The sequence below is a fragment of the Symphalangus syndactylus genome, chromosome 1, assembly GCF_028878055.3.
Source record: "Symphalangus syndactylus isolate Jambi chromosome 1, NHGRI_mSymSyn1-v2.1_pri, whole genome shotgun sequence".
Classification (NCBI taxonomy): Eukaryota; Metazoa; Chordata; class Mammalia; order Primates; family Hylobatidae; genus Symphalangus; species Symphalangus syndactylus.
This window is the reverse complement of record NC_072423.2, coordinates 9839535-9861308: the sequence shown is the minus strand read 5'-3', so window position 1 is coordinate 9861308 and position 21774 is coordinate 9839535. Positions and strand designations below refer to the sequence as shown.

Below are 21774 nucleotides of genomic sequence, written 5' to 3'. Positions count from 1 at the left end.
AGCGTGCTGCGCTCCAGTCACCATGTGGATGAAGGGCAGGCAGCACCTGCGTGCATTTGTGCCAGCACATGGCAGTGAGGCCGCTGGCAGTGCATTTCCTGTTATCAGTGACCCCGTGCGCCCGGGGCTGGGTCTGCAGAAGTTTTGGGGAACACACTGTTGATGTCTCCTGTGCCCGTAGGGGCTGGGTGCTGCTCTAAACCGGAGGCATGAAATGACCATTGGCCCAGACAGCCTTGCCATTCCCATCAGGGGGGTTAAACCTTGAACAGGTTTTGTAGGACTCTCGGCCCCAACTTCCTTATCTCTAGAAAACTTGCCACTATAAATTCTGTCTCTGTCCCTTCGAGACATCAGCCCTTTCCTGGCCTCTTGCCCAGTTCACTGCCCAGCTCTGTCTTCTCGAAGGACCCAGGAGCCTTTGAAATGTGACCAACAAGGAAGACAGCACCCTCAGCTCCCAGTCCCCACGGGAGGCAGGGGCCTAAATGTGGCAGGTGCTAATCTGCAAACATTGCTGTCCTGACTGCACCAACCGGCCTCCATCCGATGTCCTCCAGGATCCTCCCACCAGCTCACCCCAGTGCTTAAAAACCCTTCCGCCTTTTGTTTCAGCAGGGTCGGGTTCAGCTCCTCTCTCCTACTGCAATAGTCTGGGATACATCTTCCCTGCCTGTCTCACTCTTCCTGGGGTAACTTTTCTTTGACACCACTGAGTCCTCCCAGCGACCTGCAGCTGAGCACACAACCCTCATCTGCACAGGGGAACCGAGTCCACAGTCCTAACTACCAAATGACATGGCCTCACTAAAGTAACTCCTAGAAGCTGAGACCTTTGTCCAACAGCTCTCAGGAGAGGCTGCTGAGAGAACCGGCTTCCCACGTGCCCTGACCACACCCACACCCACAAAGTGAGCTTTCACCACTGGCCTGCTGAGAAGCAGGGGGTCTTTGGCCCAAAACAAATATCCTCTGAGACGGGAAAGAGGCACGTCCCCCAAGAGCTGCCTGGGTACTACAGTGAAGCAGGGTAAATATTCAGAAGTATGTTTGGGTTTTTAGTGATACAAAGTATCCTTAACATGCACTTCAATGCACAGAGGAGAAGTAACTGTCACGTGTTTAACATCTGTCAGACAGACGTGAGAACTGCCCTGCCCCACAAACAACCAGCTGTGGTCTCCCTGGCTGGCTGGGAGCACTGGGCTCGGATCCTGCTCCTGAGTGTCTGCCTGGCAGCTGCACCCTCATCTGACATGCAAGGCGGGGTCAGACAAGATAATCTGAATATTCCTTCATCCCCCAATTTGTGATTTTGTTTCTATGATTTATACCCAACCCAAAGATGCTATTTCACAAAATGGGCTTCGTGGCTTGTCTAGACAGGAATACAAGGCCTCAGGCAGCCACGGAATCACAATTAACGATCCATTCACACTAGCACCGAATATTCCCACGGAAAGGCCGTGCAGTCTCTAAGGACACGGGCTGTGTGTGAAGAAGGACAAGGAGAGAGGAGGTCCCGCCACTGCCAGGTCCAAACGGAATTTTACGTCGGAAACGACAGCTACTTACTAAAGTCTTGTAGCTTAGTTTACTAACCTGGATGCATTAAATACACACATTACTTGAAAAAATAGCATCTCAAAAAATGATTTTCTCATAGAAGTTTCTTGGAAACAAATTTAAACAAAAACGCAATGATTTTAAAAAACGCTACATGAAAATTCTGAAGGGGGACATCTGAGGAAGGCGGGGAGTGTTTTTTCAGTTCGGCAGAGGACACCCAGGGCTGCACCGGCTCTTCAGGAACTCTCGGGGAGAAGAGGCATCCCCTCCCCAGCCGTGGACTCTACCTCAGGGGCGGTGGGGACGCCAGAATGCGGGGATGCCGAGCGCTCCCAGGCTGGGTCACAGCAGGAAGTGGCTCCGCTCTGGCTTCCACTCTCAGGACCCACCTGGGACCCCAGCTCCACGCTGCGGGGAGGCCAGACCTGGAGAACCCAGGGCACCAGTTCAGGCTGACAGCCCGGCGGGACCCAGCCAACGCCCCGCACAGCTCGCCAGGCACGGGAGGGAACGGCCTCCAGCAGACCCCAGCCCCAGGCACGACCCCAGCCCCAGGCACGACCCCAGCCCCAGGCACGAACCCCAGCCCCAGGCACGACCCCAGCCCCAGGCACGACCCCAGCCCCAGGCACGAACCCTAGCCCCAGGCACGACCCCAGCCCCCAGGCACGAACCCAGCCCCAGGCACGACCCCAGCCCCAGGCACGACCCCAGCCCCCCGCCGGCTGATGCGATGCCCACAGGGGACCAGCTGTTCCAGCACCACCCCCACCCCCGCGTGCAGAATCCTGAGCAGAAGAAACAGCACTTTAAGAAATGAACTTGTGGACGCACTTGGAACGCGGCCGTAGTGACTGGAATGGTGCCCAGGGTCATTTTAATCTCGAACAGATTAGGGACCAAGTCTCAAGCTCCAGGCCTATCGGGTCAAGCCCCTCATTCCATGGAGGGAGGAAAATCGCAGGGGACCTGGAGGCCCTGGAGATGGGGGCTCCTCGGCCAGCCGACTGCAGCCGAGCCGGGAGAACGCCACCGCCAGGCGTTCCAGAGACGCTGCAGTTCGACATTTTCATGGGAAAGTTTACCGTTTCCAAATGTCATCAAAATTAAAAGAAAAAACCTCCACCATATGGACATAAGGAGACCTGCCTGAGGGCCACCACATCCAGCCGCAGCCCACCAGCTTACAACCCCCTGAGGCTGCCCCAGGATGCAAGCGTCCTGGGGAAATGCGAATATTCCGACACGGGAAGGGCAGTTCACCAGCCGTTTCACTTACTTTGACTGAAGCCTATTCAAACAATTAAAAGAAAGAAAAAGCCCCACCCAAATCAAAGCGCCAACTGTAGCATGGTTTCTAGTAGGAAACTTGAGACAACCAAAATGAAAAGCAATAGGGGAATGATTGTATTACTGATCAATCACATGGAATATTAAGGAGCTATTTAAAAGGATAATACAGGACCATTAAACAGCCTAGAAAGATGTTGTTGGCTGAAAGATCAGAATTCAAAATTGAAAATGGGACAGAGTTCTGTCAGGTAGTTGAATTATTTTTTAGTTCATCAATTAATCCCATTAATTAATTTTAATTATTAATTCAATTTGCTGGTTTAATTATAATTTAATTTAAAGTATAATTTAATTTTATAAAGTAGTCACTAATTATTTATAATTAATTAAATTAATTCTAATAATTTAACCTTAATTACATTATTAAAATCAAAATTAATTAATTTTAATCTAATTAATCAAATTTAACATATGTGTAACACTATAAATAAATATATTTTTGCTTAAAAAATCAGGGGAATATTATTACAAGTAAAAATACACCAAAATGCAGAAAGCAGACATGGACCTTTAAGAAGCCGTTTGATATGTCCACTTCAGCGCTAAGTGCTTCCACTTGGTAGTCAATTAAAATAAAAATAAGTGCCAGCACAGATATGAGATGCCCCGCCTTCAAGAGGCTTGCATTTGTGGAAGAAAAAAGACACTAAGTATGCAAATGCAATAGCAAAAAGGCTATTGTGAAGGACATGAAATAAGGCAGTGGGATAAAGAAGTGTGGCATGGGAGACAGGTGGGCTTCTTGGTTAGATATGACAGGAACAGCCTCTTAGAAAAGTGATGTAAAGTAAAAATAAAGGCCCTAGCCCTCCAGGCAAGATGGAATGGACTCTTTGTGGCAATAAGATAGCAAATTATGGGCTGGGCATGGTGGCTCACGCCTGTAATCCAGCACTTCGGGTGGCTGAGGCCCTCCTTCCATGTCCTTCTATGTTAAACCATCCCCCAAACGGTGTGAACTCCCCAGGGCTGGCCCCGCCATTTCTCTATTTTGTTTTTTCTAACCTCCTGCCCTCTCTTCCACCTCCAGTATATGGCACGGCACATTGGAGGTGCTCAAAAATGATTTAATAGGCAGGACATCCTAGTGCCAATGATGAATGAATGTTTATGGCACATGTGACCCAGGTCCTCACTGGCACATGAAAAATACTAATGAATGGCAGCACTCATTATTCGTTTTATGAACGTGGCTTCAAGCAGTAGAGAAGATAAAGTATCCTGTAATGGAGTATAACTGTTCTCTCTCTCTCTCTTTTTTCTTTTTCTCGAGGCAGAGTTTTGCTCTTGTTGCCCAGGCTGGAGTGCAGTGGCGTGATCTCAGCTCACTGCAACCTCTGCCTCCTGGGTTCAAGCAATTCTCCTGCCTCAGCCTCCCAGGTAGCCAGGATTACAGGTGTGCGCTACCACATCCAACTCATTTTGTAGAGATGTGGTTTCCCTGTGTTGGTCAGGCTGGTCTCGAACTCCTGGCCTAAGGTGATCCACCTGCCTCAGCCTCCCAAAGTGCTGGGATTACAGGCATGAGCCATCACACCCAGCCAAATTGTTCTCTCAATGAACCCTTGCAACAATTCTTGAGGGTCAATAGGAAACCCTGTTTTCTGGAGGAGGAAACAGAGGCACAGAGATGAAGCTGCACCCCCAGTTGCATTGAGAGTTGATGGCAGCGCCAATGGTCACAGCTGCCTGTCTCCCAGGTGGAGTCTGTCTTCTCTTGAGGCTGCTGCTGACCCTCAATGAACACAGGCACACAGTGCCTCAGCAACCAGCCGCTCAGAACTCCTCCTGGGCCTTTCTCAGAGCCTGGGACCTGGAACTCTGTGCTATGAAATGCCTATCAAAGTCCTGGCTCTGGGAAGGGACCAAGTTCTTCTAATTCTGTCTGTGGATCATAGCAGGTCCTCTGATGGCTAGACACAGGGATCATAAGATCCTGGCTTTCAGTGCGGAAGATTCACATTGCACCACTGGCTCTTACTGAATTCTATTACAATAAATAACGACACAAAACTAATCTCCACATGTGCTATAAAAATACCTTGAGGTCGTTGACTACCATGTGACTCTTTATCTGTGATAAAAATTTAAGCAGGAAAAGTTCTTAGTATTTGTTAAACAAAGCTCTGTATCCTTCAAAAAGTGTCTGCAGTCTTCTCTCTGAAAATACTAGCCAATGTTTACTGAGTACTGCGAGGAGATGCGAGAGTCCCTCACGCACACATGTGTTGTTTCCTACTCACAGGTCATTTTATGATGACCCCTACTTACGTATGGGGAAACCAAGACACAAACAGAGGAATTCACTGCCAAAAGCTCACGGCTAAAAGGTGGTGGGGCTCTGCCACCTGCTGTGTAAAATGAGAGACTTCAGGCTGGCTGGGGTCCCCTTCCACTTGGGCAGCTCAGAGCGCAACGTGGGGCTCCCTGCAGCCGCTGTCACATGGTTGATGTGCTTGTGGTCTTCCTTCTCTTCATCTAGACTTCTCAATTTTATTTACATTTTACTGTTTCCTGGTGTTTTTTCCTACTGAACTCAAGCTTTATAAAATAGAGTGAAAACACGCACACACCAATATATGTACTTAAATGTTTCTGGGATGGATACTTTTTAAATAAACATTAAACACAGATATTTCTATCTCCATTGTCTGAGCAATGAAGTCGTGAATGTTTTCCCCGTGACTCTTCATGGGGGTTTGCCCTTACACGCTGTACACACAGGACTTGGCCCCGTGAAATGGATGCAGCGAACACAGACGCGGGATGGTGATGTTTTCACGGTAGGACATCCTTCCTCTGTGGCACGTGTGCAGTGAACTAGCTTACACATGACACGGCGTCCACATCCTTCCAGCCCTGCCTTTGAGATGCCTGTCCTGGCTGAGAGGAACCACAGTCAGTCACCGGGGCAGTAGTGCTCTCTTTTGGCCACTCCTCTCCTTCCTTAGTATAATTTAGGGAGACCTAAGACTTCACTCACCTCAACTGAATTGCCTGCGCCTTTAGTTTAGCCCCACCATTAGTCAACTCTGGTGGGAGGAGAGGTGGTGACTGACTCCTGCCTTCCTTCCTGCCTGGTTTCTAAGGAGGAGGACAGTGTGTGCACTGCCTGTGGGTGTGTGGGTCAGAAAACGCTTGGCAGCAACTGGTCTCCTGCAAAATGGCCTGCTTCCCCAAAGTTTGGACAACACTCACTTCTCTAGGTTGTCGTGCCTTAGAGTGTTTTCTTCCTCCTTTTGTAACGGGCAAAACAGTCTCAAGTATAACCACAAAGCTGTCAAAAAAAAAATCACAGAAGATATTTGAAAGTGTGCTCTAACGAGTTATTTACTTAGATTGAAAACAATCCTTTGGTGAGATTTTTACCAGAACATGAAGGGCAAATAAAACTTCAAAGTGGATTGCCAAGAAAATGACTGGCTTTGGCCTTCACAGAGACGAGGAGGAAGGCTGCGTGGTTTTAGTTGTCTGTTTGTGGTTTTGAGCACTCAGTGTGTGAACCATAGCAATGGCACCTGTGCCAGAGTCAGCGCCTGGCACAAACTTCTCAATGCATCCATCAGTCTTCACTCAGGGACTCTCTTATCAGCTGAAATACAACACTATTGCCTTTTGACGTTCACAGAGATCTTAGGTTTGGGTGTCCTGCAGAGGTGGTTAGCTAAGGATGATGGCTTTCTGCCCATTTCTCACATTCCTTGCTCATTCTTCTGATGCGTGGATGAAACGGCTGCCAAGAACCTAGAGATGACCATCACATGATCACGGATGACTTGTGCTTACAGGACATCAAGAATGGTTTCCTAATGTACTTATGGGATTTACTATCATGTCAAGGAAAGACCTTTTCCTAAAGTAGGAGGGAGCTGCTGCTCTCATTTAGAGTCACTTTGTACATTACAATTTTAAAAGAAATTGCATATATGCCTCCAAGGTTATACAGTCAAGACTAATAGCCAAGATTATTTTAGTTTCTTTTCCTTCAGCACTCTGCGCCTTTAGAGTAGAGTTCTGTGTGCTCCAGAAAAGGGTCAGGCATGGGAAATTATTAAGGTCAATAGCAAAAGCCCCACAGCTCAACAGGCCCTTCCAGGTCAGCATCACTCGGGATTGTTGCTGCTAAATAATGAGTGCAGAGGCCTCCTGGGCCAGCCTCCCCCAGGGTGGGATGAAATGAGGATGCCTGGACCACAAGCTCCTCCCACTTCCCCCTTGGTTGTGACTCAACCTGAATCACGCGTCAGCTGCAAAGGCCTGAAGGTGACTCTTGGGGAACTGCTTCCTCATCACACTCACGGGCAGAAAGGCTTGGAACGTAGGAGCTAAGTTCATTCAGCAGATATGTGAGCCTTGCTCCAGTGTCCAAGGACCTGGGAACATCTCAGTAAACACAACAGGCAGAAGTATTGCTTTTCCTATCAAAACACAACCCAAGTTTGTGAAATGAGGGAAATATTCTGCATTTCCATCATTTCCAGTAGTTTTCACATTCAATCCTAGATAACAACTCTCCAAACTCAGTATCTCTCTGAAAAGATGAAGGAGGGCTGCGTTTGGAAGGGCTTCAGGAATTATATCATCCTGATAGTGCAAGGAAAGGGCTAAGTACAGAGACCTTTTTATGTTATATTGTATCCATGCTGTATATATACTTGTAAATACGTGTGTGTGTGTGTGTGTGTGTGTGTGTGTATTTGATGGTAACAGAACCTGCATAGCCCTGTGGTCTTGGGCAAGTCTCTGAGCCTCAGTGTCATGATGGGAAAAGGGGATCCAACCGCATTAATGTAAACCTCAAATGAGAACATGGTCAGTCACTCACAGGGGAAGCAGAAACAAAGATGAATGCTAAGATTATGTCCTAGTTCATTTTCTGTTGCTATAACTGAATACCTGAGACTGGATAATTTATAAAGAAAATAAATTTATTCCTTACGGTTCTTGAGGCTGGGAAGTCCCAGGGCATGGCACTGGCATCTGCTCAGCTTCTGGTGAGTGTGCCATGACGTGGTGGGTGGCATCGCATGGTGACACAGATCGAGAGCTGGCTCAGGCCTCTCTTCCTCTCCTTACAAAGCCATTGGTCTCATCAGGGGTGCACCCCAATGCCCTGATGACTAGGTCTCTGCTCCTAGTTACATCCCAAAGGCCCCACGTCCAATTAACATAGAAATTTATGGGGTTAAGCTTCCAACACACGAAATGTGGGGGACACATTCAAACCATAAAAATATGTAAAGGCAATTTATATTCAATAAGGCAATACAAAAAAGTAAAATTCTGCAGACAACAGTTATTTCCCAATGCCTTCTGAGTCACTCTTTGTGGTTAAGATAAACACTGTGGCATCCAGGCTTTGGTGCAATTTCACTTCCTCATTAGTTATTTTTTACAAGCACTGCTAGGCTTCCCAATGCTCACACAGGGCTGGACAAATAGATGATCAGAGAAACACCATATAGTGAGGCAAAGCCTGGAAATGCTGAATGTCTACGTGTGAAACAAGGCATGCAAGCAAAAACAAAACCGAGATGGGAAGGGATAGCAGGAGGGGAGGAAGGGGCTATATCTGCCATGTAGCTACACAGCCGATGTTTTAATTTTTTTTAGACAGGGTCTTGCTCTGTTGCCCAGCCTGGAGTGCAGTGGAGCAATCATAACTCCCTGCAGCCACGACCTCCTGGGTCCAAGTGATCCTCTCACTTCAGCCTCCCAAGTATCTGGGGCCACAGGTGCATGCCACCACACCTGGCTAATTTATTTATTTTATTTTTTGTAGCGACAAGGTCTCATATGTTGCCCGGGCTGGTCTTGAGCTCCTGGGCTCAAGTGATCCTCCTGCATAGACACCATGAAGTGTGGGATCACAGACATGAAGCAATGAACCCTGCCTCTATGTTTTTAGTAATGAGAACAGATCCATAGATCACCCATGCAATTAAAAAATCAAAGGCTTCCCCGAGTGAGAGTGCAGGTGCATGCCGTCACCATGTGGCGCCACGTTGCCGATGTCTGCGTCACCTACCAAACACTTCGTTGTCCTCTGAGGTTGTCCGTGAAAGTTCACCCAGGTTTCTCTTTTTTTCAGATTCTCCTCTGTTAGTTTCACCATTCTGGAAAAAGAAAACACAACAAACCCTTTTCTTAAGATAAATTGTTTTATCAACAAAATAATTGTAATGCATTTGTCTCTTTATAAATTTTTTATCAGATAATCAGTTTCACATCTGTTTTCAAGATAGAATATAGAGCCTTGGTTCAGAGGAGGGTTTTCTGTGCAGGATTCTGAATTCTGGCTTATTTTCTCTGCCTAAGCACCTAAGCACTTTCTGGACCCAGTTGCTATAGTTTTAGACAAAAAAATTGGAATATCAGCCTAGGTAAAATAAATTAGCTACATGCCATCCCATTTATTCCAAGGGTGAGCCCACATAGTTGCCGCTTCAGATTCTAAGTGACACTGTGCGGCAGAACTGACACCAGGCCTTACTTCTCCAGTGACACCTTTGGCTAACTGGAACCAGTCAGGACCACTTTGATGGGAGAATGAGCCCTTTTAGGGACAGAAAACGAAGCTGATGTCCGGAGCCACCTTTGTATTCCAGGGGAGGAAGCAGCCTGTTGTGGGGTGGGCCAGGCCCCCGGCTGATCCTTTGGGAATATTCGGCTTCAGAGTTTCTCCCCTGGGCCTCCCTTTGCCTGTCGTTTGGGGCCCGAATGGCAGTGTGAGCTTGTTTTTTGAGTTTAAAATTTTCAGTACATAGTTTGATCACCAGAGAGAAGATATGGTTCAGCTTCCTGATATATTTGTAATCAATTTTACTTAACTATTTTGAAATGTCACACTTGCACATTGAATGATTCAAATGCTCTGGAAAGTGCACAGCGGCTGTGTGCTGAAACCCCGGGGTCTCCTGGATGCCCCCCCTCTTCTGGGAGGCAGCCAGCATTTCCAGCTTCTTCCAGACTTTGCACAATCATCTGGGCACCTTCAGACAATGACACATGTGTATTCTTTTCCCTCCTTTCTGTCTTCAGATAAATGGCATCACACTGTGGATGATATGCTCCTTCTTGCTTTTGCCAGGGAAAGAGGGATCCTGGAGGTGACGTCACGTCGGCACGCACAGAGCTGCTTGCACAGCCCGCTAGCATTTCAATTACCGTTCACACATCACCAGGCTCCACGACTACCATCCAGCTTGTTCACATTTGTGTTTTTCAACCCTAACCGTGTGGCGCTGATTCCTGTTCACTTCTCAGAACGCACACGGGCAAGGAGTATTTCTGGAGGAGGAATGAGTCATACTGGAGCCTTTCACTGAGCGGGCGTCAGTGCTGTGGGCAGCCGCGCGGGTCCTGACGCCACCCACCAGCAGCACCGGGAGGCTGCTTCTCTCCCTGCAGCGCCCCACCCTGGTCTCTGCACTTGAGTTTATACCAATTTTCCACCCAATCTCTCATTTCCTAGGAGCCTTTAACCCAGGACCACAAGATGTACATAGTCTCAGTTTTACATTCTTTTCCTTCCGGAGAGAGGAGCAGGCACAGCCATTAAGACCACCCTGAAGTCTGATTCAGACCTAGTGTGACTCACTTATGTACTGCAGGCTGTGTGTTCCTGGAGAGAAGTCCAGCCCTCGAGCTCACACCAGCCAGGGCCCTACACTGCGCCTCCTGGTCACTAAGAGCCCTCTGTGGAAACCCTCCGTCGTGTGTGTGTGTGTGTGTGTGTGTGTGTGTGTATCCATTCCCATCCCTGGGCAGACAGGAGGGGATGGGTGGGTGAGGTCCCCACCAACCAATGTTTACGGCATTGTTTCTACAATTCAGTGCCGTCTGGTGTGATTAACAGATAAAAAACACAGGGTTATTGGACGCACAAAATTGAGGAGGGAAGAATTTGCTCACGTTGTGAAATAAAATTGATAAGAGGACACTGGTTTGGACTGAGATCCTGCACTGGACCCAGCAGATGCCTCCAGTATGAAGTGTGGTGCCAAGCCCCAGTGAAGATCTTTATTTGACCTTCTGAGAGATCAGGAGAGATAACAGCCCAACTTCCAAGCAGGCCAGGGTTAGCCCAGATGACGAGGAAGTCCCGTCTGCTTTAACCTTTATGGGGAAGTCATCTTGGAACCACACACACATCCGCCTGCATTTTGTTCTCTGTGTCTGCTTTCCTCAGTCTCTGTTTATAAACCAACCTCCTCTGCTCGGCTCATCGGAGCACTCGCTCTGTTTTGTAGAAGGAGGTGTTGCCTGATTCTAGAATGACAAATAGCAGCCAATTAAGGTGTTTACATTTGTTGTAACTTTGTGTACACCTGTCAGGCTTCTGTTGCTGGTTGGCCGCTGTAGAAACCAAGCTGCTGCTTTCCAGATTGCGAGTCACACAGTCCCACGAAACAGTTACTAATAAGCAATGAAATGCAGAGAAAGTTCAAACTCATTAGTAATCAAAGAAATACAGAGAAAAACAAAAATGAGATTTCTTTTTAACACAACCAACTAGAAAAAAAACTGATGTCTGGCATTGCTGGAGATATGGTGGGAGAGAAACTTTCCTGGGACCAGAATAAACACTCCCAGCCTCTTTGGGAAGACAAACAGCAGTGGCCGCCACCACAGAGCTGAGCCTTGGGGGCCTCACCTCGGGGCCTCTGGCCTCACCCCCGTGGCTTCCAGGCTCCCAACAGCCTGTGACTTCTGCGGATTTGCATGTGTCTCTATTACAGAAACTCACAGAACAGCCCATTGTTTTATTCACCTCCCTGTGATGCGGTGAACACTTTGAGAACAAGAACCATGCCTTACACACCTTCCTATCCCTCATGCCTAGCACAGTGCCTGGAACCCAGAGAGAGCTTTTTAAACATAGTTAAAATGGATTATTTCTGTTTCAGCAGAGGGAGCCAAAGATAGCTGGCTATGTACACTTTTCGTATCTGTCCAGTTAATTTTAGAAGACAGTAAAACTTGGAAAATAAATAATTTCCCAATAGTCTTTCCTCAGCTATGAATTCATGTCATATTTTTTTACATCTAGCTTCTATGCTAAGAGCAGATCATATTCTTCACTGATTACCGAATAATAAGTGTTATTTAAGAACTAATTAAGACTCAGCTACCGTTATTATTGGTCATAGATGCATTTTCTTCATGCTTAATGTGTCTCCAAGCGGGACACCACTGGGACCAGTAGTGTCCTCCCACTGGCGTGGGCAGCCCTTCTCACTGGAGAGTAGAGCAATGCCGCATCTTAGAAATGAGGCGTTTCAGATGTGGAATGAAAGCTGATATTTAAATCACATCGCTTTGCTTTAAGTGCGTGGAGGAGGATAACCTAGCGGCAGCCACTTCCCTGTATCCACTTCCCAGGCTGGTTTCGAGGGTGGGGACAGCATAAGCATGAAGAGGAATTTTGTGTCCTGTGCACCAGCTTGTGCACACGTTGGTCCCATAGCGATGGTGCGTCCACTCTGTTTATCCCTCACACCAAAGTGGCCACAGGTGGACCCTGAATAGTGAGACGGCAGACAGGAATCCAAATCCGCCTTTTTCTCCACCTTCTCAACTCAACTCTCTGATGGTTCAACATCTCTAGGTCATACGGGCACACAGCACGTGTGCAGAAAGTACACACGGGCCTGGGAAATTTCATGACTAATTTCTATTCAAATATAAGGTTTTTTTTTGAGACCCAATATTGCTATTCCAAAAATATAAAATATTCCCCTATGATGAACACATTTCCTGTCAGCAAAATGTCTACTCGCAAAACAAATAAGGGAGATGATGTGTCAAAAGTGATGTGATTTTCGTGATGATAAAACAAGAGCTTCCTGCAGACGGGGCTCAGACTTACGAGAGGGGATGGGTCCTGGTGGCTCAGGCCCTCCCTGCGTCATTGCCCAAAAGAGTCCAAATCTGAGTCCAAATGGAATCTGCGACTGCAGGTGTCGACATGCATTTCAAGCAAGGATGGCTCCTTCGTACTATCTGTAGCAATTTTCTTTTTCATCAGCCTAAATATGCGGGAGCTGACCTATGTAAGAATCTATTTCTTATCCATAACAATTTTAGAAGCTACACATTCCCCTACATCGTAAGGAGCACGAACAACTCGGGACGTCGCCACGTATGGTGAAAGGTGACAGAGAAAAAAGTGTATTTTTTTGGAACAAATGAAATGATAGTCTCCTAATCTATTATAAACCAGTCATTAGTCTCATTTTCTCTGTGTGTAAAAACACAAAAACAAAAAACCTCTACCCGGCCTTGACCTCTAACCCTTAAGTGGCAAGCTTTCCCTGGGGTCAGCATGGCCCTGCATGGGGCTCTGGGGCAGGTGACAGGAGGGGCCCTGGGAACTCGAGAGGTCCACCCTCTCCCGCCACCTGGAAGTGCAATTCAGTTTTCTTCATCAGAACCCAGTGGAGAAGCAAAGGATAGCATGGAGTCAAACTTCCCAAAGCCAGTCACAGCCAGGACGTCGGCGGGCGGAATCCTGGTTGGTTTTGAGGACCCCACTCAGGTGCTTGTTCCTGCGTAGCCAGAGTGTTCAGCCAAGTCTGAGAGATCTCCTACTTGGTACAGCTATTCACATACATGCACACGTTGACACACGCTCTCACACACATTGTAGGTGAAAATACACTTATAATTAGCCTTACATTTTAAAAAGATTGGTGGTCTGGGCCGGGCGCGGTGGCTCACGCCTGTAATCCCAGCACTTTGGGAGGCCGAGGCGGGTGGATCACGAGGTCAGGAGATGGAGACCACGGTGAAACCCCATCTCTACTAAAAATACAAAACTTAGCCGGGCGCAGTGGCGGGCGCCTGTGGTCCCAGCTACTCGGAGAGGCTGAGGCAGGAGAATGGCGTGAACCCGGGAGGCGGAGCTTGCAGTGAGCCGAGACTGTGCCACTGCACTCCAGCCTGGGCGACAGAGCGAGACTCCGTCTCAAAAAAAAAAAAAAAAAAATTGGTGGTCTGGAGGTAGCAATTTCAGGAGGAATGGCCCAGAGGGTAAGTTTCTAATCATCACAAAAAAGGCTGTGAGAGAGGAAAACACTTGCTTTGTATTGGTACAAACATTATACAGCATATTCTTAAAGTCCTGATTCAGACTAGAGACTGCTTCTCAGGAGCGGAAGGTGTTGAAACATATTACAAAGTGACTCTCACCTGCAAAACCAGTTGTATCTTAGACTCGGAGTCATGGTCCACCACAGGCTGCTTTATTCAACACATGTAAGAATTGATTTTGAGAATTTTTCAATCCCTTAAAAAATACTGCATTTCCCGAGATGTCCTAAGCTTGCCCAGCCCATCTTATTTTATTGTTGCTCTTCTGTTTTGTTTTGTTTTAGGCTTTTAGCAACCTGAAGCCATGGTTTTTAGTTTCTGTCTCCAGTGATAACCAGAACAGAAAGATGAGGAAGGGGCTTTACTGACCCAACCAGAAACGGAAACTAAGAACCCACGACTGTATTCTCTCCTTGGACACTTGAAGCCTTGAGTGGAGAATCACTGGCCTGGAAGCAGATAAAAGTCTTGTCTGGTTCTGTGTCCTCAGTACCTTGCCACTCACCCACTCGCTCCCCCCCATGCTTGCACCAAACCCTGCTCAGGAGCTGAGCATACAAAGAAAATAAGGTAGTAAGCCAAATTGGGTGCTTCAAAAATAAAGCTAGAAAAGCAAGCCCAGAACGTCAGATGGCGACTGTCCAATTAAACTTGGCGAGCCAAGCCCTGTCCGTCACACTGGAGAGTGTCAATGGTGTAGGAAATGCACCGTATTTATTTTTTCTGACATTTCCCAGAAGAAAAATTACACAGTGATTCATATTTCTAAAATTCCTAGGATGTTTCACAAGAGAAGTTGCAACTGTCTTCCCCCTTCCTTAAAGCAACACGTTCCTTCTGAATCTTATACTCGACTGACCTTATTTAAAAAAGAAAACAAACAAACAAAACAAACCCAGCTGAAACTTCCTATGACGTCACAGGCGACACAGTCATATGTGGCACCTACATGCCAGCCGCTTGGTCTTTAAAGGCTCAGGATTCTGCCGGCGTACACACCCCTCCGCCTCCCCTCACCTCCTGCCTCATAATTCTTATCTCATTTCTATGCACAAATCTGCATATGGCCTGTTCTTTCTCACAGCACCACACATATTTTGAGCCTCAGGTCATTTTGGAGGGGGTGCTACTAAAAGGCAGATATTTCTTTAAGTTTTGTTTACCTTCTGCCATATTCCCTGCCGTAGACAGATCTAATCCACCCAGATATTTGCAGAAAATGGTTTGGGGGCATCAGGATCTGCAACACATGTACGTCGTATCAAAATCATTATTTGCGTCACAGCCAAGACTTCAGGCTCTCTGAAGCTGATTGCCTGGGTAACAGGGAAAATAATTGAGTTTTCTGTACCTCTGTTTGCTCAGCTTTAAAATGAACATTATAATCATACTTTTCTATGTGGTCATTGTGAAGAGCATTCAATAAGTGGAAACTGCTTTTTGCAGAAGCACACAAAACTATTGAAAATGCAGATCAGTAGCATCTTAGCTTCACACTGTTATCAGAATAAGCCCTTATTTTTTCTCAGAACCATCAAAGCCACCTCTCAGGGGCTCTGGCCCAGGACTCCTGGTGTGGCAGCAGAAACAGGTGATTGTGCATCAGTGGGATGTAGTGCCGCCCACAGCGCAGTTACTCAAAGTGAGATCTTAAGCAAGTCAAGCTCCCCCTACCTCGGTTTCCCCAGGAGGACAGTGGTCCCCATCTTGCGGCATCATTATGAGGACTGCAAATGGCACATTTCTCTGGAGGAAAGCTCACTGCTTTTAGGACGCCTGGACTGTTCGGCCATTGTCAGCAATGGTCCACCCTCCTTGCTGGCAGCAACATGCTCTTTCTGAATCTTCGCTCACTGCCATCGCCCTGTCTTAGATTCCTCTCCAATTAATCCACATCAGAGATTTCTAGGATTTCTAATGAAACTTTAGTTGATAATCAATACTTCCAAATACTTTTTCAGGATCCAGAATCTGTTCAGCAAATTTCATTTCCAATCCCAGAAAGTCAAAGATATCAGGTAGAGGTAAACTGGCTTATTTTTCATCTTACATATTTTTGCTCTCTTTAAATTTTTATAAATATTTTGTATGTATATATATATAAAAAGACTAGATTATAAAAGGAATTTCAGCATTATCTAGTTTTACAAAGAGGGTCAACACTAGGCTTATGTTAAGAACAGTGGCACATCTGAGATTTTATCTACTCGAAAGCTAAGTTTTGTGGATGCTCATGAAGGAAGGAGATTCCTGGGTCAGAGACAAAGGGCAGGTTATTATTCACAGCAGTAGCGACGTTTCACCATTTTGACGTGAGCTCCCTAATACCCAGTTCACATAGGAGCCATGTGAATGGGCCCAGGTGGCTGTCTGCATGCAGTGGGTTGAGTGGCAGGGGAGGAATGCCCATCTAGGAAACCTGAATCCTTTAGAATTGTCAGTAGCTATGCCAGTGCCCTGCTCCAGAGGGAGACACTATATCTCCCAAGACCTGTTATTTGCTGCAGATAGACACACTCTCTATCTTCCCAGCCTGTTCATTATGTAAACATCCTGGAAAAAATAGTCCAGAATAAGGGTGGATCCTGCCTGGCTTGCAGGACATGCAGACCCGTGGAAGGTTATCTTCCAACAACTGGTTATATAAGAGGTGACCTGCCGAAAACTAACAACTGCTCTTCAGCCAGCTCGATGGGTGTATTCTCTCGCCTTCCGCCAGTTCACAGTCAAACCCAACTTCACACATTTTATTCTCAAGCTAAAAGGTCACCATGATATCTGTTACTTTAGATGTACTTATCGGAAACGAAATGAGATAGACTTTCACAATTAGAAAGACTTTAGAGACCAGCCCAACCACTCACCTCACCACTAAGGCCAGGAGTAGTGACGCTGACTTGTGCACACTCACAGGGTCCTTAGCTCAGAGATGAGACTGAAACCTTGGGCAAATGCACAGAAAGGGTTGCTTCTGATCCGAACAGAGGTCTGAGGATTTTGCAGCCCCCAGTCTGGGGGTTCTTGGAGGTACACAGTGCCCACATGGGGGCATCGATTTTTCTGTTTCTCCCACTTTTAGGCTTAGCTGCTTCTGGAAAGGGCCATGAGACTTGTGCTGATGGTGGGGTCAGAAGATGATGGGTTCAGTGAGCCCGGGTCTCCCCAAGGGGGTTCAGTGAGCCTGGGTCTCAAGGGGGTTCAGTGAGCCCAGGTCTCCCCAAGGGGGTTCAGTGAGCCCGGGTCTCCCCAAGGGGGTTCAGTGAGCCTGGGTCTCAAGGGGGTTCAGTGAGCCTGGGTCTCCCCAAGGGGGTTCAGTGAGCCTGGGTCTCCCCAAGGGGGTTCAGTGAGCCTGGGTCTCCCCAAGGGGGTTCAGTGAGCCTGGGTCTCAAGGGGGTTCAGTGAGCCTGGGTCTCAAGGGGGTTCAGTGAACCTGGGTCTCCCCAAGGGGGTTCAGTGAGCCTGGGTCTCAAGGGAAATGGATGGGTTTCTAAGTTAACTTCTCCAAGGGAGTCAGAGACATCAGGGTTGAGGTCACATGTATCACACTTTTGTAGGATTCTTTTTCTTTGGTCAACAGGACTATAAGCCTGTGATATGGAAAGGCCATAAGAATTTGGCAGCAAGCTACAAGGAGAACTGGGCTTCAGTGTCTGGCCCCCAGCCAGGCCTGGGAGGAGGAGACGCTCAGGGAACACAGCGAGAGTGGTAGGGTCAAAGGAAAACAAATGGGGGCCACTGTGGGAAGGAAAGGGAAGCCACGCACAGCTGGGGCGGAACCAAAGTCCATGATTTCATGGGAAATCGATTCCCAGACAGCCTGCATTCCTAACCTCAGTTCAGTGCAGAACGCCCTCGTAATTGCATAACTGTTGGAGTACCATTGGCACCACTGGCAGTGCCTGCCTAGGTGGTCTCTGTCTAATATGCAGTGCAAATGAACAGCCAGTAAGAAACATTCATGTAAAGATCACAGCAACTAAATAGAAAATTACAGACAAAAGTTTTAATTTACCTGTAATCAGTCTACTAGATCGTGTTTAGATTATCCACATGTTCTAGGCAATACTATCTTGGATTTAAAAAAAACTTTGGGTGTTTAAAGAGGATACTGCAGGAAAAACAAACCTCTAAATAAATACAAGCCTATCTGACACAGCCTGTGAGATCTCAATCCCTCCTCTCCAAGATCCAGAATGGAGAAGAAAGGGCTTCTGTCACGGCAGGTGGAATCACTGAAGTATCTACTCTCTTGCCCTTTTTGTCTGGAAGCTTCTCCCAGGGATGGAATCACTTTCTGGAGATGCAGTTTCTGCATCAAATAGGGTGCATTTATTATTACCTTTGAGCAAAATGAGTGAATTTTTGCACAAACCATTAAACTATGTTTTTATTATAGCTAACATTAAAATGGAATTGATAAAACACTCTTACTCCTCTTAAAAGGATAATGAAACATGTAATACATTTAGCCATCCATCAAAACGCCCATCACACACATTGCTGGCCTAGAGAACGCCTGACACATCCAGACAGCAGCAAGAAGGTGGGTCCTCTGTCCCCTCCAGGAGCAGTGGGCTGAGGGTGGAGTGGTGCTGCAGCCCCCAGGGTGGGGGAGAGGTTGGGGTTGAGGGTGCGGCCATCTGATTTTGATATGCAAGCCTCTCTTTGACTATAGCAGAGAGAAGAAAACTGCTGAAACATGATGATGTTTTGCTTAGGGACAAAATAATTTCTATTGTTTTGAAGACCCGCGTGAACTCATCGTGAATGCCCACATGGAAGAGCTCTGTTTAACGTCCTCAGAACAGGTGCTTTTAAATGCACAGGAGCCAGTCAGCCACAAAAATGTGCACACCACACTAATGGGGACTTCCCATACAAAACAGTATTAAAATCCAATGGAAGAGATAGGCTAAGAGTGGAAATGAAACTAGGCATTATACTATTAGGCTGCAAATCGTGTGGTGAACATTATTATTAGGCCCTTGCTGGTCTCAGGGGACTGTTGGCCTCCGGAGGCAACGGGCATAAAATGCTGATCTGAATATCATACCTTAATGCATATGGAGGGATTCAATTAAATTGATCATGAACCTTCGCAATCTCAAATTTGATTTGAATAAATCAAAGAGCACTGTGAGTGTGAGTTATGGAATGGCAGTGATGGTTTATGCTATTCAACTGACAGCGTTTGATTCAGAATCGACTGCGTGCCTCTCAGTGTGATGCATGAAACAGGGCTGCTGGTTTGGACACTTGTCCCATGGAGACGTGAGCCCGTTTCCCTTTCCTGGAATTGGACTGGCCCTGGTGGTCCTGCAAACACAGTGGGGTGGGTTTGGCACTGTGCTGGCACTTGGCCTGAACTTGATGAGGACCGGCCACTTCCACCGTGGCCTCTTGAGTCAACAGGTGGGCTGTTTGATTGCCCCGCAGGGGAGTCCACCTGGGGAGGCTCTGAGGCCACATGGAGAGGGGAGCCCAGCAGGGCAGTTTTCCAGCAGCTCCCCCTGGCCCAGCTGCACCTGGAGAGGGCTTGGGCCGTGCAGAGGCCTCAGCTGCCCTCTGAGCACATCGAGGCGGCACCATCGCTGCTGAGTCCTGCCTGAATCCCAGCTCACAAAATCCTGAGACCTAATGAAGCTGCTGCTGCTTCAGTGCTGAGGTTTGGAATCATTTGTTCTGCAGCAATGCAAAGCAGGAACGACTGTGCCAGCGGCTGTTTCATGTCCTTCTACACTTCCTGACCTTCCACAGAGCAGTTATTATTAAATAAATTGGTGACCACTCAAGTTAAATACGTGTTTAATGATTCTTGAGAAAAGGGCCACTCACATACACTTTTGAGTATGAGGTTAAACACGCACCTGATTCCAGCGAGTAGGCCTGGAAGCCACCAGGAGAAGCTCAAGCTCCCAGACCACAGGGCCCAGTGCTGAGTGCATTCTGGAGCCAGGCACCCAGGCACCAATCCCACCCCCACCCTTACTAGCTGTGCGATCGAGGGCAAGTGGCTTAGTGTCTCTGTGCCTCTGTTTCCTCGTTTGTACAAGAGTGAGAATAATAGTACCTTTTATTGTTTTCAGGAAGATGAAGAGAGTTAATATTTATAAAGTGCCTGGCACAGAATTAGTGCCATGTGTTTGGTATAAAACTAAACAGGCCGGGTGTGGTGGCTCATACCTGTAATCCCAGCACTTTGGGAGGTCGAGGCGGGAGGATCACCTGAGGTCAGAAGTTCAAGACCAGCCTGGCCAACATGGTGAAACCCCGTCTCTACTAAAAATACAAAAAATTGGCTGGGTGTGGTGGTGGGCACCTGCAATCCCGGCTACTCGGGAGACTGAGGCAGCAGAATTGCTTGAATCTGGGAGGCGGAGGCTGCAGTGAGCACTGCAGGCTGCACTCCAGCCAGAGCAACAAGAATGAGACTCCGTCGCAAAAAAAAAAAAAAAAAAAATTACAATAAAACAATTCTTTTCTTGATCCTTCTTCTGAAGATACTTTCCCCTGTAAACTACAGCCCAAGGCTGGCACCTACACTAGGTGACTCCCAGGCCCTCCCCGCATTCTAAACCATTTCCCAAAAATGTCTGGGTAGATGACGAGGCAAATAACTCTAGACACCTGTTAAAGAAAAGACACAGCACAGCCCTGTGGTGGGGCAGGGTCCTTGCTTGGACTGGGTTTTGCTCAGGGATTTAAGTCCGTGATTCCTCGATGCTGGGCCGGCCCAGGGCGGCGGCCTCAGAAGGGCCTGCAGAGCTGTCCTGCACCCACGAGATTCTTGCTTCCTGCTCTACACTCTCACAGGTGACTCTCAGCACAGGCAGGATTCGGAACTACTCATTAGCGTAATCCCAGAAAAACATGTCACAAAACTAACAATTTTCTTTGGAAAATAAGGCACATTATAGAATCTAAACTTAACCAGGATCACTGTGGGAGGACTGCTATTTTAATTCAGGGAGAGTGCAGGTCTTACATTTGCCAATTTCTAGACTGGGGTCAAGAGACAGGTAATGGAACCATCCCTGTGGAGGGATTTATCCCTGGGCCATCCTCATCGAGAGCTGCACCCTCCTGCCCCGGCCTCTCCGGGGAGGGCTCACTGCAGACCCACGTGCCCGCCATGGGCCTCCTTATCTCCCAGCCTCAGCAGCTGAAGGACAGTTACCTGCGCTAACGGTGGTGGAAGATGCATTTTCATGGCTAATCCCAAACCAACCCTCAAGCCCTCTCATCTGTCTTGTGATGGGGCTCAACATCTTACATGTTCAGGAGACGCACTCATGCTGTGTGAGTCGCTTTCCAGGTCACAAAGCAACACAGCCACATGGCAAACGGCATCTTCCGAGGGGCTGAAAGCTGCTTTTTGTCTACCTTTCTACCTCCACTTTCAACCGCCCCATTCCCTCCCTGTCATTCCGCCACCCGCCCTCCCAGGTTTCTTGCTGTCTGATTAGTCAATTCCCAGGAATGAAGGAAGTTTTTAATATTCTGAAGCTGCTCTTCAGCCCTTGCCGTAAGTCCTCATGCGACAACTCCTGGAGAAAGGAGTGGAAAGAAGCGTCGTGTCAGAAGGTGCTCATCAGCTCCGACTCCAGCAGAAGATCCCATAAACCTGTTTACTGCTCTCACTATCTTTGCATTCAGCCAGAATCAGGAAATGTGAAGGCGTCTTCCCATGAGGATATGGCTGGAGCCTGGAGAACTCATCTCTCTGGAAGCTGTCACATGAGGACTTGAGCTGCGGAC

At 47.6% G+C, this 21774-nt stretch overlaps 1 protein-coding gene and 1 long non-coding RNA gene across 5 annotated transcripts in view; both read right to left on the bottom strand.

Annotated features, from left to right (window-relative positions):
• MBP (myelin basic protein) overlaps nucleotides 1-21774 on the bottom strand; it is a 150669-nt gene that overhangs the window by 74049 nt on the left and 54846 nt on the right. For all 4 annotated transcript variants that reach the window (XM_055296102.2, XM_055296111.2, XM_055296120.2 and 1 more), the window contains exon 3: nucleotides 8951-9038. In XM_055296102.2, the coding sequence (XP_055152077.2) occupies nucleotides 8951-9038 (88 nt within the window). The remainder of the gene's footprint in view (nucleotides 1-8950; nucleotides 9039-21774) is intronic.
• LOC134734747 (uncharacterized) lies at nucleotides 6227-7855 on the bottom strand. The gene is made up of 2 exons (XR_010117853.1): nucleotides 7154-7855; nucleotides 6227-6666 (listed from the first exon to the last, which is right to left on the bottom strand). It is a non-coding gene; the product is annotated as an uncharacterized lncRNA (long non-coding RNA).